General features: G+C 34.5%; 1 protein-coding gene across 1 annotated transcript in view; it reads left to right on the top strand.

Annotated features, from left to right (window-relative positions):
- The window catches only part of COG5 (component of oligomeric golgi complex 5), a 377,356-nt gene that overhangs the window by 139,370 nt on the left and 219,598 nt on the right, over window positions 1-18,388 (top strand). Inside the window, exon 7 of the mRNA XM_054494192.2 lies at window positions 11,058-11,188. Within this exon, the coding sequence (XP_054350167.1) occupies window positions 11,058-11,188 (131 nt within the window). The remainder of the gene's footprint in view (window positions 1-11,057; window positions 11,189-18,388) is intronic.

The following is an 18,388-nucleotide window of genomic DNA, read 5'->3' as shown; positions in this document are numbered from 1 at the left end:
TCTGTTCATTGTTTTTCTGCATTCTTTTCATTATTTTTAAATTTTATCTCATTTGTTGACTTACTAGCTATAAACTCTTAGTTTGTTGTTAAAGGGTTCATAGTAAACATCTCTAAATTATCAGTGTGTATCTTCCTTGCATTCCCAGAAGAAATTCCTTGTGGTCATGGCATATTATTCTTTTCATATGTTGCAAGATTCTATTTGCTAATATTTTCTTGATATTTTTGCATCTCTGCTCTTGAGGGAGATTATTTTGTAGATTATTTTTTGTTGTTGTTATGTCTTTGGTTTTTGTATTAAGGTAATCACATTTGCTAGTGTTTTGAAGACTTTTGTGTATATCTCTTGAGGGATAATGTTCTGTAGCATTCTTTTTTTCCCTAGTTTTGGGAAGTGTTCCCTCTCTCATTGTATAGAATTGATTTCTTTTTTCAGTGATAATGAAAACATCTGGGCCTGTTGATTTCTTATTCAGAATGTTTTAAACTACAAATTCAGTTCCCTTAATGTTCTAGATCGACTGAGATAATCTTGTATGAGCTCTGGTCGTTTTGCTAAGTTGTTCAGTTATTCATAGTTTTCCACTATGATATGCCTGTGAGATCCATAGATATATCTTCTTTTTAATTCCTGTTACTGATACATTTAATTCTTCATCACATCTCTGCCTGATTAAGAAATTCAGACTAAAGTCTTTTACAAAAGCAAATATCAAAATATAAAACTGTGGTTTAGAGAGGGTTATCTAGAAGACTGATGAACAGTAATCTGGAGAGGAAAGATGCCTTTTTTTGATCCGTTCAACAAACTTTGTGTCTTTGAAATTAAAATAAATTGTATTGCAAAGATTAAGGCTTATCACAACCACATTTGAACTCTTTCTGAAGCATCAATCTTCTTGGCTACAATCATATCAGATATTCTACAAAGAACACAGCTGCTAGAGAATACTGAGATAAATAACAAATTTAAATTAAGACAAAACAAAACAAACAACCATTAAATAACACCAAACAACATGAATGTTGTAGGGTTATAATATTGACAGAACTGATTTATCCAATCACAAATGAGATTTGGGCTTTCCACATACTGAATAATGTTCCAGAAGTCAAAGAGAATAATGTTCCAGAAGTCACTTAAATCTAAGGTAGTTCAGTTTTTTAAAAATTGCTTTAAAGATACATCCACACACAGACACATAAACATACACAGAGTCATGGCTTGCTTTTTCTGTTTTAAGTTTCATTAAAGAAACCTTAGAGAACACAGAAGTTAGTGAAAAAGTCATCCAAAACTCCAAGGACAACTACATATATATTTGATTTTCAGTTCATTATTCTAATGAACTAAAAAATAGTGTTTTATTTTTATTTATTTGTATTTTTAGTTTAGTTTTGTTTTGTCTGAAATGGAGTCTTGCTCTGTCACCCCAGGCTGGAGTACAGTGGCACAATCACAGCTCACTGCAACCTCCGCCTCTGGGGTTCGAGAGATTCTGCTGCCTCAGCCTCCCAAGTAGCTGGGATTACAGGAGCATGCCACCATGTCCAGCTAATTTTTGTATTTTTAGTAGAGACAGGGTTTCACCATGTTGGCCAGGTTGGTCTTGAACTCCTGAACTCAGGCGATCTGCCTGCCTGTATTTGGAATACTTTAATCATATTTAAGTAGAGATCTTAAATCTGATGATGAAACATGTCTTTGAAGAAAAATATTTTAAAGACAAATTTTCACATACAATTGCAGAGTATTGCTAATAAAGTAATATAATTGAAAACACAGTAAAATAAAATTATAAGGCAAAAATTTTAAAGTTGTGGTATTTGCACAGAAATGCAAATGGCTTATAGAGAACAGAGAACGTAATAATGTGGGCTTAAAATTTTAAGATTTTAATATGTGATAGCCTAAATATAATTAGACAAATAGAAAAATTATAAATAAAAGCTCACAATATATAAAACCAATAATTGAAAAAAATTTAACGAATACAATGCTTATTCCAACTAAAAATAATTTCTTAACCTTTAAAGAATGAATTACAAAAAATATTTTACTACCAATTATCTATTTTTTCTAATAGTAAAAATAAAAAAGAAAAAGAGAATGGAGGAGGTATGTTTATCAAATGAAATAGAGAAAGGCATTATCATCAAAAACACATAAAGAATTTATAGAATTTTTTTTTTTTTTTTTTTTTTTTTGAGACGGAGTTTCACTCTTGTCGCCCAGGCTGGAGTGCAATGGCACAATCATGGTTCACTGTAACCTCCGCCTCCCGGGTTCAAGCGATTCTCCTGTCTCAGCCTCCTGAGTAGCTGGGATTACAGGCATCTACCACCATGCCCAGCTAGCTAATTTTTGTATTTTTTGTAGAGATGGGGTTTCACCATTTTGGCCAGGCTAGTCTCGAACTCCTGACCTCAGGTGATCCGCCCGCCTCGGCCTCCCGAAGTGCTGGGATTACAGGCGTGAGCCACTTTGCCTGGCCAAGAGTTTATAGTTTTAAATGGGAAGATAACCAAAGGCTATTAAATAACACATTCATGTAACAGAATAACCGTAAGTCTATATTTGAAAACCTATTAAACCTTTTTAATAATCTTTGAAATTAATCTTTACATAAAATGAAATAGTAAATATTCACTGAAACATCTTTAAAATATGTAAAACTATATTTCAATTAAAAGTCATTTCTTACAAAAATTTTAGAGAAAACAGGTACATCTTTTCAGAGGCCAAATATTATATGATAGAAAGAATACAGAACTAGAAATGAGAACACCTGTGCTTTAATTATGCTCAATTCTATGACCTGAGAAAAATCACTAAACTTTTCTGAGACTCCAACAGTGAAGATTAAAAAACCTATGTTGCTAACCAAGTAGGGTTGTATGGAGCAAGTAAGACAATATGCATGAAGCACGTTTTGTAGACCATAAACAACTACATGTAAGTTATTAGTTATTATTTTCATAATAGGATATTATTCTTTTGATTGGGATAGGGAGAAGAAGGACCTGGAAGAACATGTAGAGATAATCTTAAGGAGTTCAGGTATTACAGAAAACAAACACAGGTTATAAAATTTGTTTGTTTGTTTTGAGACGGAGTCTTGCTCTGTTGCTCAGGCTGGAGTGCAGTGGTGCGATCTCGGCTCACTGCAGCCTCCACCTTCCAGGCTCAAGTGATTCTCCTGCCTCAGCCTTCTGAGTAGCTGGGACTGACTACAGGCGTGTGCAACCACGCCTGGCTAATTTTTCTGTATTTTTAGTAGAGATGGGGTTTCACCGTGTTAGCCAGGATGGTCTTGATCTCCTGACGTCGTGATCCACCCGCCTCGGCATCCCAAAGTGCTGGGATTACAGGCATGAGCCACCGTGCCCAGCCTAAAATTTGTATTTTTCTGACTAGTTCTTAATTGATACCATCACATAAACTATGCATAGAATAGCCTCAGGCTTAAGTAAACTCCTTTAGCTGAATCTTTATATTTCAAGTCTAAAGCACTTCTCAGGACATGTTCATCTTTCTTGTTCTTCAAAGCTTCATGGAAATTTAGAATCAAAAGTCTTACTTCTTTTTTGTGTCTCTCACACAAGGGGGAAGGAAAATACCTTACTATTAAAAATGAGAATTAGTTTTCCTTTCCTAAGTCTCACTCTGTGTCTGCTTTGGCTACCACAAAAAATTACTCATAGCCAATGGAAAGAAAATACGTTGTCCGTCTGTTCTTCTGGGCACCATTTTTCCTTTTTTCCTGACTTTCTAACTGTGATACTGTTGATATGACATTATACTTTAAAAACATGAATTTAAACAAAACCTCATCCCTCCATCATCAACAGAAAGAAATTTCAGGTCCTTTATTTAATGCCTACCTTCCAGTCAGTACCTAGCTAGAAATAACTGTCAGTATCTCTCCTTAGATGCCCTAGGTAAAATCAGCAGGGATATATAAACAATGACCACTACCATAAACTAAGGATCTAATTGACATCTACAGAGCACTCCACCAAGCAAAAACAATACAAATTCTGTTCAACTACACATGGAACATTATCCAATATAGACCATGTTCTGGGTCACAAAACAAACCTTTTAAATGTAAAAGAATTGAAATAATACAAAGTATGTTCTTTGGCCAGCCACAGTGGCTCATGCCTGTAATCCCAGCACTTTGGGAGGCCGAGGCAGGCCGATCACTTGAGGTCAGGAGTTCAAGACCAGACTGGCCAACATGGTGAAACCCCATCTCTACAAAAATACAAAAGTTAGCTGCATGTGGTGGCAGGTGAAGCAGGAAGCTTGAATCTGGGGGCGGGGGATGGGGAGGTTGCAGTGAGCTGAGATTGCGCCACTGCTCCAGCCTGGGAGATAGAAGGAGACTCCGTCTCAAAAAAAAAAAAAAAAAAATTGTTCTTTGATCATAATGGAATCAAATTAGGAAATTTTCTAAACCTTTGAAAATTAGTACATTTTTAAATAATCAAGGGATCACAAAGGATCTCTGAGAAATTTCTCTTTGATTTTGAATTGAGTGAAAATGAAAATACAAAATCAAAATCTGTGCAATGCAACCAACGCAGCAGTTAAGAAGGAATTTAATAACATTAAGTGTGTTTTTAGAAGAAAAACTTTGTTATTAGAAAAAGGTCTCAAATCAATAATACAAACTCCTGCCTCAAGAAACTAGAAAAAAGGTAATATAAATCCAAAATTAGAACAGAACTAATAAAGAAGATGAAATCAATGAAATTGAAAACAGGAAAATAGAGAAAAATCAATCAAACCAAAAGTTGACTCTTTGAAAATATCAATAAAATTTGTAATGTCCTAGTAATTACAACGAAGAGGAAAAGGAGGAAAAATTACTAATTATATAATAATATTCACTGTTTGCCTATCATATTTGCTATGAGTATTTTCCCAGTCTGTTGATTTTTAAGTTTTTGTTTACATATTATTTCTTGAGGCCAACATGGTGAGACCGTGTCTCTACTAAAAATACAAAAATTAGCCGGACATGGTGGCATGCCCCTGTAATCCCAGCTACTTGGGAGGCTGAGGCAGCAGAATCGCTTGAACCCCGGGGCGGAGGTTGCAGTGAGCTGTGATTGTGCCACTGTACTCCAGCCTGGGGTGACAGAGCAAGACTCCATTTCAGACAAAACAAAACTAAACTAAAAATACAAATAAATAAAAATAAAACACTATTTTTTAGTTCATTAGAATAATGAACTGAAAATCAAATATATATGTAGTTGTCCTTGGAGTTTTGGATGACTTTTTCTCTAACTTCTGTGTTCTCTAAGGTTTCTTTAATGAAACTTAAAAAAAGAAAAAAAAAAAGCCATGACTCTGTGTATGTTTATGTGTCTGTGTGTGGATGTATCTTTAAAGCAATTTTTAAAAAACTGAACTACCTTAGATTTAAGTGACTTCTGGAACATTATTCTCTTTGACTTCTGGAACATTATTCAGTATGTGGAAAGCCCAAATCTCATTTGTGATTGGATAAATCAGTTCTGTCAGTATTATAACCCTACAACATTCATGTCGTTTGGTGTTATTTAATGGTTGTTTGTTTTGTTTTGTCTTAATTTAAATTTGTTATTTATCTCAGTATTCTCTAGCAGCTGTGTTCTTTGTAGAATATCTGATATGATTGTAGCCAAGAAGATTGATGCTTCAGAAAGAGTTCAAATGTGGTTGTGATAAGCCTTAATCTTTGCAATACAATTTATTTTAATTTCAAAGATACAAAGTTTGTTGAACGGATCAAAAAAAGGCATCTTTCCTCTCCAGATTACTGTTCATCAGTCTTCTAGGTAACCCTCTCTAAACCACAGTTTTATATTTTGATATTTGCTTTTGTAAAAGACTTTAGTCTGAATTTCTTAATCAGGCAGGGATGTGATGAAGAATCAAGTGTGTGGAGCTTTTTAGATAATTTTATGATTGTGTTCTGAGAATGGCCTCAAGAAATAATATGTAAACAAATAACTTAAAAATCAATAGACTGGGAAAATACAAAATAATGGGAAAATAGCAAATATGATAGGCAAACAGTGAATATTATTATATAATTAGTGCAAAGGGATTTAAGACAAAAAGGGAGCAAAAATTATTTAGAAATTCTCAAGAGGAAATATAGTTAGTAAACAGTATTCAGCTTCATAACTTAAATCAGATTAGACTATCAATAAGAACATATTTCTTATAGAAGCATATATAATATTCAAAAACAGTGGTAATATCCAGTGCTATCTGTGGTTAAATTACTCCCATAGATTATTGGAAAAAGCATATAAAGTAGTATAGCCATTTTGAAAAGTAGTTTGATAATTTGTATCAAGAAGCTAAAGTGTTACTTTGATCCAATAATTCTGTCTTTGATTCTCTCCCAAGAAAATAATTCAGGATATTGAAAATCTTTATAAAGATGTTTAAAGTAGTCATTTATGATAACAAATATTCCATCTTAAACTGAAGGTTAAGTAAATTTTGGTCATTAATTTGATGAAATATTGGGAGCTGTCAAAAATTGATATTTTTATAAGGACTGTCTTAGGGTAGGTAAATGTATGTAACATTAAGTTAATAAAGAAGACATTGTAAATAAGTATAATTACAAATAATAAGAGCAAAACAACTCATAGGTAAAATTTTAAAAGGATAGATTTAAAAAGAATATAGTAGACATTTACTTTTAAGCTCAATCAAGGTTTTAAGTATTTTAGAAACATCTGAAGGTTGCTTCTGAGACATTTATTTGTATGGTGCTCTTTATAAAGTTGGTGTGTAGGAGGGAGCCACTTTTGTTGGTGACTGTAGCCAGCTGCCCAGACCCTGTACCTCAGTTTTTCCTTTCTCTGCACTTTCTCACATAAATATCCAGGAGGAGGATATATGCTGTTTTTCTGTTACTTGAGAATTTGGAGATTCATAAATTTCTGAGATATTGCTGTGCAAATTCCAATGCTCCACTGGCCAGTGGTTGCCTCTGTGTTATGGGGTTATATAATTTCCCCTCTTTTTAATATTTCTCTGACTTCTAAAATATCTTTAATGAAAACGGTACTATCTTAAAAGCTTTTATCTAGTTACCAGTTAGTAATCTTTGCGTTAAACTCTTCTCCCTGAGGTAATATATTCTGCTTTTCCTATAATGTCCCATCTGCTGTTAATCTCATCCAGACATTATACATTTTAACTGATTTGTCTTACTTTATTATCCATGTCTATTTGACATGGTCAGTCTTTTTTGATAGGGGAACATATGAAATACAGTTATAGTAACTGTTGTGAAGTCCTTGTCTAAAAATGCTATACTCTGTGCCATTGGTTCATACGTAGTTTTTAATGGGAAAATATAAAAATGCAAAAACACATTTTTAACATATATAAGTTATAATACTGCCCACTAAATTTAAGAATTAGTGTATTAGAATAATGTTGTATCTGCTATCTCTGCTAATTTTTCTAAATGTTGTTAATGTTTCTGTGTATCCCAAATAATATATGTTTAGTCTTATGTTTCTCAGTATGAATTACCTGTTGCTGTGTGTGTTTTCTAAAACTTGTTCTTGTTCCTTAACATTATCTTATTGTGATTCATTGTTATTGATATTTATACCATATGTATATACCTGTCATTTGTCTATTTTTACTCTTCTATAGTAGTACTTGGAATGAATATATTACACAATTTTTTTCTTTTATTGATGGTTATTTGGATTTTCAGCTTTGTTTTTAACAGTGCTACTACGAACATTCTTGTACATGTCTTCTGATACACATATATAAAAACATTTCTGGGGTATGTGCCTAAGAATGGAATATTTTAGTCATGGGGGATACACATATGAAACCTTATCAGATAGTCCCATATTGTTTTCCAAACTGGTTTTTACTAACTTACAATGTTGCTATTTATATATACACACATCTATACACACATATATACATATGTGTATATATATACATACACATACATATATACATTCATGCACATGTACATATATCCCTATGTATATGTTACTGTTGCAATTAACACTGTAATAAATGAGTTTGTGCTCAAATATATTCACCTTTTTCTTCTTTTTTAAAATTATTTATTCCCAGAAGCAGAATCATTGATTTAGAGGATGTGATTTTTTTTTCTAGTAGGCTAGCCACCTTATTTTAATTTTTGGTATTATTTTTCTTGACTTCTATTTACTTTTTAGAATTTAGTTTTATTTATTTTGGAAGTTATACATGTGTAATAAACTCAAATAGCTCTACAAGGTTTATTTTTTTAAAATGGCAATGCTCTGCCCTCTTCCTGGCCTCATTTACTCTTAGAGGCAAACTTTTCAGTCTTTTTCAGCTAATTATTTTAGTATTTGCCTCCATATCTGTAAATAATCTGCTTATATTTCCACTTTTTAATTTTTAACTTCTTTGACTCCCCATCATGGAGCATGAAGATTTACCCTCCTCATTCCTTTCAACTTCCAGCACCAACCCAATTTCATACGTGCATTCCTCATTCATCTAGTTTCTTCTAAATAAATTAGTGCTAACATAATTGTGAAACATAAGTGCATAGCTGAATTCTTTAGCAAACTGTAGTTGTACTTTCCTTTTTTTGTTTTTGTTTCCACAAAGGAGGAGGCTAGTAAAAGAAGGGACAGTGGGCCGGGCGCAGTGGCTCACGCCTGTAATCCCAGCATTTTGGGAGGCTGAGGTGGGTGGATCACAAGGTCAGGAGATCAAGACCATCTTGGCCAAAATGGTGAAACCCCGTCTCTACTAAAATACAAAAAATTTGCCAGGCGTGGTGGCGTGCACTTGTAATCCCAGCTACCTGGGAGGCTGAGGCAGGGGAATCACATTGAACCCAGCGGGCGCAGGTTGCAGTGAGCTGAGATCGCGCCACTGTACTCCAGCCTGGCAACAGAGCAAGACTGAGTCTCAAAAAAAAAAAAAAAAAAAAAAAAGGGACAGTGAGGATTTTGGAATCAATAAAGACATTTTCTATTGTAAAATAGGAGAACATGTTAGTCAAGGTGAAGCCAGAGGTTCATGAATGGAAGGGCAACTGTAATAAACTAGAATAAACCAGAACGTTTATTCTGGTAGCCATGTGTACTATTGACTAGAATATTGAAAGCCTAGTAAAATGACTGATGTGCTTGAATTCCCTTTTATCTAATCTAGTAGATTACATTTTTCTCAAGTAAACCAAGAGATGATTAATATCATTTCTTTTCCACTAAAAGCACTAGTCTCATAGTTTTCTCCTAAGGAGATGATAAATACATTAAATTCAGATAGATCAATTTCATTTCCTGCTACATCATTGTGGTATATGAAGGGATCCAAGAGATATTTGTATTAAGTGGCTAGGAAGTTAATTCTGGCTGTGCACTCCACATTTATTAAGGTTTAATTGTCATGATGTGAGTAATGTTGCCACATTTCAAAATTTGGATTGCATGTATTTTTAAACATTTACATATTTTTAAAAGTTAAACTAGTTATTTAATACTTTCATTGTTCTAACCTGGGCAAATTTTATGAACAGTTATATCTGTTATGATTTTTACATCTTTACCCTTTCAATGTGCAAATTGGAAGAATATCGGAGGAATACTATCTCTTTGAATATAAGCTCTATTCTTTCGAGACCTGGGATTATCTACTGAAAAGACTGTGGTCAGAAAGACCAGGATTTAAATTCTGTTTTACCGGTTACTAGCCAAGTGAATTAGTTCAGATTACTTAGATTCTTCGGATTTTAGTATCTCCATCTAGGTATGATGAAATTTCTAGCAAGATTGTTTAGAAAATTACAAATAACAGATGCATTAAAGTAATATACACTTTGCGTCTAGCTTAATGTATTATACATGCTACATCTTCAAAAATGTTAGTCATTGTTATTAGAATCATCATCATCATCATTTTGTTCTTGGCTCCAGTCTCTAGATGTGCTTGACAAAGAGCAGATACATAAAGACTTGTAACACTGATAGTGATTGTATGCATCAGATAAATGGGAGGGTAAAATTTAGTATCATAATCCCTCTATTCTTCTGTGGTGAAGGGCAGACGCTGGGGTTTGTTACTACATTTTTTTCCTGTTTTTTTTTTGTTGTTGTTGTTGTGTTTTTTTCCCTCTGTTGCTACATGTCTCTTACTGAAAAGCACGTTTGGGAATAATTAGTAACTAAAATAATATAGACCTTTCTCCCTCCCAGCTCTTAGAGCCCTTTGTACTGCAAATCTAGCGTGTTGTTTGGTTACTTCATCAGGTGAGTGATTGTAAATATGGTTTGGATAACTGGGGAGGTGGAAGCTGGTGGTGGTTATATAATATGATGAAAGCCACTTTTTTGCTTTTAAAAATACTGGGACCCAGCTACTCAAGAGGTCAAGATGAGAGGATCACTTGAGGCCAGGAGTTTGAGACCAGCCTGAACAACATAGTGAGACCCTGTCTCTTAAAAAAAAGAAAATAGTTGGACGTGATGCCAGGTACTGGTAGTACCAGCTACTTGGGAGGCTGAGGTGGGAGGACTGCTTGAGCCCAGGATTTTGAGACTATAGTGAACTATAATCACATGTGTGACAAGCCACTATACTCCAGCCTGGGCAGTGTATGAGACTCCCCCATCTCTTAAAAAAAAACAACAGCAGCAGCAAAAAAACTATACTTTCATCTTGAGAATTTTCTGAAAATGTGAGAATATTTATTTACTTTAAAATACTAAATTTGACACTTTTAAATGTGATCTCTTGACATTTCCTTAAACTTGTCATAATCATCATTTCTATTCTTGCCTTACCAAATCTGTCTTATTTGGAGCATTTAACTCCAGCATAAATTACTTATTAAATAGAAAATATTTGGGAAACTATATTTTTTAAAATACGGATTTTGAATGGCAACCCTGTTTGATAGCCTTGTTTTTTTTTTTTGAGAAGTTATACATATTTTGATACCTTGATATTTATTCAGTATTGAAATATTTGAATGTGTATGTTTTTGTTTTAAACAGATTATCTTTCTCAAGGAATAGATCTTTCTGGAATAGAAGTGATAGAAAATGATCTACTTTTTATTGCAAGAGCCCGACTTGAAGTGGAAAATCAAGCTAAGCGCCTACTAGAGCAGGGTTTGGAGACTCAGGTAATAAAAATAAGACTGTTTTTTGATGTGAAAAATGTGTCATAATACAGGTGAACATTTGACTTTGAGTTCAAAAAGGTAATGTATGTCTTATAGTAATATATCACTGAGAAAGTATGTCTACAATTTAAATCAAAGAATGGGTCATCGTTAAGGGAAATTTTAATATATGTTTAATATATTTAATTTAAAAATAGACCTAATGTTTCTAATGTATAATGTATATAACATGAAATGTATTTTTTATGATGTGCATATATAGATAGATAACTAGCTGACCATGCCTGCTTTGTCTAAAGCACGGTTCCTTATTTAAGCCTTTCAACAACCCAGTAAGATTGGTATTATTGTTAATTTTATTTTGCAGTTGAAGAAACAGAACTTAAATAAGTTGTTGAAAATCACATAGCTAGTAAATTATTTAGTTTGGATTCAAATTTTAATCACTGTAGTCCCAGAACTTTGCACTCTTAATCATTATGCCATAATTTTAAAAATTTTGGACTTGACATTTCTCCTAAGGTATCATTTTCCTGATGCTTAATTTTCTGAATTGGAAGAAATTCAAAGTTATTGATGTATTAGATTCAACAACTTAGAATTAGATCTTAGATCTACCCTTGTATTACACCCAGATATTTTCTCCATTTGTATTGGGCTCCAATATAAATATTAATACTTAGAGTTTTTTCATATCCTGTAAATCAGGAATTTCATTTTGTGCATTTATATTGGACAGAAACAATGTTATTAATGTGCTGTTCTTTAGCCTCTAAATCAGGAAGGTGCTTATTTGACTTCTGATTCCTAAATAGTTGTAATTTTTAAAATATAACTGAATCAGGTACTTTTTCTTTTAAAATTGAATATCATACAAAATGAAAAGTGGACAAATCATAAACTTTCATATGGAATGAATACCACAGTGTGAACATACCTGTGAAATCAAAACCCAGGTCAGAAATAGGACATTACCAGTACTCCTAGAGTTTCTTTACCCTCTCTCACAATTTTTACTCTCTTCTGGCTTCCCCAAAGATAATTATTATTCTAACTTCTAACATTAGAGATTACTTTTAGTTGTTTGGTCAATTATGTTTTAATTCTAGGTCTCCCTGTAAGGATGAAACTGTTACACCGTTTAAAAAAAATAGAGTATTTCTCTACATTAAATAAGAGAAGATACCTTTTTTTAGATCCTCAAAAGAGAAGGAAAGATAACTCTATTAATCAAACATTTTGCCCTGAATTTCAAAACAAGAAAGGGCAGTTGCCTTCCTAAGAAGTGGCCTCTGGGTTTGACTCTGTAGCCCTCCATCCTGTATGAATTATGCCTTCTTTGGGATTTTATGCAGGGAATTTATTTTCTATAACATATTGTCCTCTTCCTCATATGGTGGTTTTCATCTCCTAATCCTTTTGTGTCTCCCATCTCTAGGACTTCAGCAGTACTGTTTTCTCTCCATTCTAAATCCCATCATCCTGGATGTTACCAATACCTATGGAGATGGTTAGTCTCATACGCTGGGCTCACAGTAGTTTGACATCTACTAGCCCAAACTTGAGTCTAGTGCCCTTCCCTTCCGTCCTATTTCAGTATCTTTCCCTCCTTATCAACGTTGAATATTGTCATTAGTATCATTTGGTCTAAGTCTCCAGTGTCTCTTCCTTTGACTGTAGATTCCTGTTTTTTCTGCCCTCCCGCTCCCTTGTTCCTGTTATAACTCATAATTCTTTTATTAACCTAAAACATCAATCTCTTGGCCGGGCACAGGGGCTCACGCCTGTAATCCCAGCACTTTGGGAGGCCAAGGCAGCCAAATCACCTAAGGTTGGGAGTTCGAGATCAGCCTAACCAACATGAAGAAACCCCTTCTCTACTAAAAATACAAAATTAGCCAGGCATTGTGGCACACTCCTGTAATCCCAGCGACTCGGGAGGCTGAGGCAGGAGAATTGCTTAAACCCAGGAGCCGGAGGTTGCGGTGAGCCGAGATCTTGCCATCACACTCCAGCCTGGGCAACAAGAGCAAAACTCCATCTCAAAAACAAAACAAAACAAACCCATCCATCTGTTAACTCATCTGCAGCATAAATGTCTTTACTACTTGATGATTTTCTACTCTGTCAACCTCATGTCTGTCCCCTTCTCTGGCTCTACTTATTTTTTTATATTAAATTGATCAAAGATGTGTCTCTTCAACTATTCACCTAACTAATGATTCTCAAACTTCACAATGCATCAGAATTGATGGGAGGACTGGTTAAAACACAGACAGCTGAGCCCAACACCCAGAATTTCTGATTCAGTAGATCTGGTACCAAGAACTATTCCCCTTGATGATACCCTCAAATTATTTCACCGTTGCCTTTCTACTACTCCTGCACAGCAAAATGCCATCTGTGGACCATGCAACATTTATCCCTATTTTACTTCTATGCCTAGTCTTTTCATTGCTCTTAAAAAACAAAAACAAAACAGACAACTGTAAGATTGATGTAACTAAAATTTATGATTCTTAGATGCAGCTGGGCTTCAATTACTTTTTTATTACGTCCAGTTCCCTCTTCCATTTCAAATGGTTGTTTCAGATTTTCTTTATTCACTGTAAACCTCCAGTCTCTTCTCTCTCATTGTCGTGAGATGATCTTGTCACACTCCTTACAAGGAAAATCAAGGTCACAAGGCATGCATGTTTTTGACTTCATGCGAAGTTCATTCTTAAGGACACAACTCCATCAGATCTCTAACCTTCCTATTTAAGGCTAATTCCACACCATCCTTTCTGCCCTGCTTCTTTACTTTGCTTTTTGGCTTATCTGAATCTTCAACTTTTTCCTTTTTATTAGCAGCAAACAAAGATACTAAAATTTCTGTCACTTGAAAGGAAAAAGCATTCTTCAATTTTAACTGTTTACTTAGTTATATCTTATTATGTAACTATTTCCTAGTCTGTTTACTTCATAGTCAAACTATTTGGAAGAATAAGCTGCTCTTACTGTCTCCTTTTCTTGACTTCTCATATAGTCCCCAGTCTACACTATTGTGGCTTCTAACATGACTTCTTCAATAAATCTACTGAAAGTAGATTGCTTTCAGTAGATTACTGAAAGTAGATTGCTTTCAGTAATCTACTGGGTGACCTCCCAGTTTCCTAAAGGACTTTTTTTTTCTTTTCTCAAATTTTTGACATTGGTAACCATTTCAACTTCTTGACAACCTTTCTTCTCTTCTTTTCTTTATCTCAGTCTCTCCTGTTTTCTTTTTTTTTTTTTTTTCCCATGACATTGCTTTTTGGTTTCTTCATAATTGTCCAATTTCTGCTTACTTCCTTAATCTTTGTGCTCTCTCTGTGTGACCACTTTTTATTCTAAATGCTTTTCCTTGATGATCTCGTATATTCCCATTTGCTGATAACTTTAAAATCTCAGTCTGCTTCCAAGATCTCTTTTGTAAACACTAAATCTTTATAGCTTCCTGCCCTGCCTGCAGGATGCTTGTATTGGTTAAGGTTTGCTTATAGAGAACAGAACTTACTTTAGCAAGTTTTAGTAGATAGGGGTTTATTATAGGATATGGTTGGGAGGGCTCAAGAAAAAGACCATAATCTGAGCCTCTCAGAACTACTGAACTGTGCGGAATTGGGCAAGTTGGGCAGGTGTTGCTTCCTCCATGTCAGGAAACTCCCCACTGGTGTTTTATATAACCTTCATTGCATTTGATAGCTTCAGAGCCATATTTCCTCTGACAAGATCTAGATCAGCAAAATGGATGTCCCCTGTTCTGCCTTTTGGCACTCATAATGCTGGGGACTATACACCAGGCCCCATTAGAGCTGATAGAAGAAATCCAAACACCTCTATGACCGAGCTTGGCAGGGAAAACAACAGAAGTAGGAAAAGTACAGCCTCTGCCATCTAAATGTCAAACAAGTTCTTATAGTTAACGGAACATTAGTCATATCTGGACCCTTTTACAGCAAACACATACTGAAACGAAGCCAGAATGTATATTAAGCAAGCTCATTCTTAGTATCATCCATATTATTCCATGAGACCATCATAAAGACTCTATAACTCAGAATATTAAAATACAGAGTTGTCAAATGTATCTTCTCCTGTGTTAGCTGCTGTGGAGCACCACTATTCAACTGGAAAACTTGGAAATCAGCTCATCTAAGGACCAGCACACTTTTTGCGAAGAGACAGATAGTAAAGTTTAGATTTTATAGGCCATTTACTTTCAGTTATAACTACTGAACTCTGCTGTTGAGGCAGCAAAACAGCCATAGACAATATGTAAATGAATGAACGTGGTTGTGTTCCATTAACACTTTATTAGCAAAAACAAGCAATAAACCAGATTTGTCCCACGAGCATAGTTTGTTGACTCCTGTTCTACTCTGATTGTTTCTGTATTCTTGTTTCATACCTTAGCTTTCTCATCCTGATTACTATATTAGTCTTCTGTTAGTGTCTGATTTCCATTTAATATTCATACTGCTTCCACAGTGATCTTAATATAAGGCATATCTAGTCATGTCCGTTTACTACTTAAAATTCTTCAACAACTTTGCTCTTTATAAATCTCAAACTGTAATCCCATTTGCTTTTTGCCATCTTGCTACATCCCCAAATGACACTTATGGCTGTCCCTTGTTTCCCTGAACATAACAGGTTTGTTCAGCCTCTGTGGTTTGCATTTAATGTTAAATATTCTTTGAACACAGTTACTGGTCGAATTTACCTGGCTATTTGTTTTGTATTCATTCTTTACCCAACTTTGTCCTCCTTAACTTCCCCAAATAGCCTTTCTTGATTCTTGTGGGTGGTTTTAGAACCTCTTTTTAGGGTTATAATAGCACCTTTGGAAAAAAAAAGAAGATGCTTAATAATGTTTTTTATTATATTTGAGCATTTTATTTATCACTCTTGTTACAATATATATATGTTTTGATGTACTCACTGGATTGACGTTAAGACCTAGTACTATATCTTTTATCTCTGTTTTCCCATTCTTTGAATTGCTCAATAAGTATTTGTTAAGTATTAAATAATTGGATAAAACACTAGATGATGGTCTTGATGTTTATTTTTCTTTTTCCTTTTTTTTTTTTTTTTTTTTTTTTGAGATGGAGTTTTGTACTTGGAGTGCAGTGGCGCGATCTCGGCTCACTGAAACCTCCGACTCCTGGGTTCAAGTGATTCGCCCGCCTCGGCCTCCCGTGTAGCTGGGATTATAGGCACATGCCACCACACCCAGCTAATTTTTGTATTTTTAGTAGAGACGGGGTTTTGCCATGTTGGCCAGACTGGTCTCAAACTCCTGACCTCTGATGATCCACCTGCCTCTGTCTCCCAAAGTGCTGGGATTACAGGCGTGAGCCACCATGCCCAGCCCTAATGTTTCTTTTGAAGGATGATTGCTCAAATTATCAAATTGTTTGATAATTACTTCTCAAAGAAATACTTAAGGAATTCCAAGTCAACCTTGAATAAAGATGAATATTTCTACAGAAAATTGATATTAGCATAGTTTGTTTAGTTGTGAGAAAGATGGCAATTTATATTTCAGGGAGTGCAATGTCACGAGCCTTTTGTATTAATCTAATGGGAAACCTTATGTATATATACTACCTAAAATTTTGTATCTATGACATGTTTTTGATGTACACATTTGTATATATCTTTATGCAGTTCTTAAAATTTTACTATATTTTAGAGTCATGGGACTCAAACCAAGTAATTCTAGAAAGGAAACAGTACCAACGTTTTTGAAACCAAAATATTATCTTCAATAGGGATGGATAAATTTAACATGTCAAAAAGGAATGGTTACTTTTAAAGGCTTTTTATTTTTTAATTTAATTCTCTTATATTTAAAGTAAGAAAGTATTTTCTAGCCTAGTTGTTTCTAAATAAATATATATTAGATATTTTATTGTCTTGTGCACATTTTTACCAGTTGTCAAGTTTGGCTTTTCTTTGGTTTTTAAATTCATGTTAAAAATTAAGAGACTGACAAACTTTTAGGAAGTTAGTATTCCTTAAATGTTGATAGTTATCTGTTCAGACTGTATAAATTTATTCAAAGATTTATCAAAGTAGATGACTGTTGTTATTTAACCAGTGGCCTATTTCTAATAAATCAGATTAAAAAGACAAAAGTATAAAAGTAATGTGTGTCTGCACGGGTAGATGTAGAATGATCTGCATAGATCTTAGAAAAATAGGAGTCAGGGAACTATAATTTTGTTGTATGTCTCAGCATGGTTCATAGGAGGATAGGTTCTGCTCAGTGGACGGGGAGTATTTTCTCCCTGTAAGGCCATATGTATCATATTGTCATAGTTTATTGACATTATCCCTTAATATTATCCAATTCATTTGTCTTATTTAGATGTATAAAGTAACCTTCTGAGTATAATTTGGCTCCTCTGTTAGTCCATTTGGGCTGCTGTAACAAAACACCATAAACTGGGTGGCTTATAAAGAGAAATTTATTTTTCACAGTTCTGGAGGCTGGGGAAGTCTGAAGGCTGGAGGTGCCAGCAGATTGGGTATATACTGAGGGCCAACGTTCTGATTCACAAATGATGCCCTCTCGATGTGTCCTCATGTGGTAGAAGGAGCAAAGGCACTCTCAAGCTTTTTTTATAAGGGCATGAATCCCATTCATGGGTGCCCTGCCCTCATGATGTAGTCATCTCCCAAAGGCCACACCTTCTAATACTATCACCTTGGCGGTTAGGATTTCATCATATGAATTGAGGAGGAAAGACACAAACATTCAGACTATTGCAGCTTGCTGTATAATTTTCCTAAAGGGAGAAAATGTATTATCTGCCAATATTAACATTCCGGTTCAGTTCATGAAATTTACTGTATTTCTTATGTATAAATTGATATTTGTGTTTGTAACATCTTTCTGAGTTTAATTGTGTGTGTTTGTCTTCCTCAGACCTGGCTTACTCACAAAGTCAAGTTTCGGGTTTTGTGGAGCTGAGAGGATTAAACTCTTAATAATCACGTCACTGAGATAAGGCTTCTTGGGAAGCAGGCTGTCGTAGTAGAAAGAGCCTGTGTTTGGGAGCTAGTGCCTTTTCTTCTCAGAGAGCAACAAGACAGAGGTGTCATCCAGCTGTGTCAGCAGGCAATTTAGGAATTAAGAATGAAAAGAACCATTGTTCAGTCCCTGTT

Source organism: Pongo pygmaeus, chromosome 6, assembly GCF_028885625.2.
Source record: "Pongo pygmaeus isolate AG05252 chromosome 6, NHGRI_mPonPyg2-v2.0_pri, whole genome shotgun sequence".
Classification (NCBI taxonomy): Eukaryota; Metazoa; Chordata; class Mammalia; order Primates; family Hominidae; genus Pongo; species Pongo pygmaeus.
Note: the sequence above shows the minus strand (reverse complement) of the source record. Positions and strands in the feature narration are given on the sequence as shown.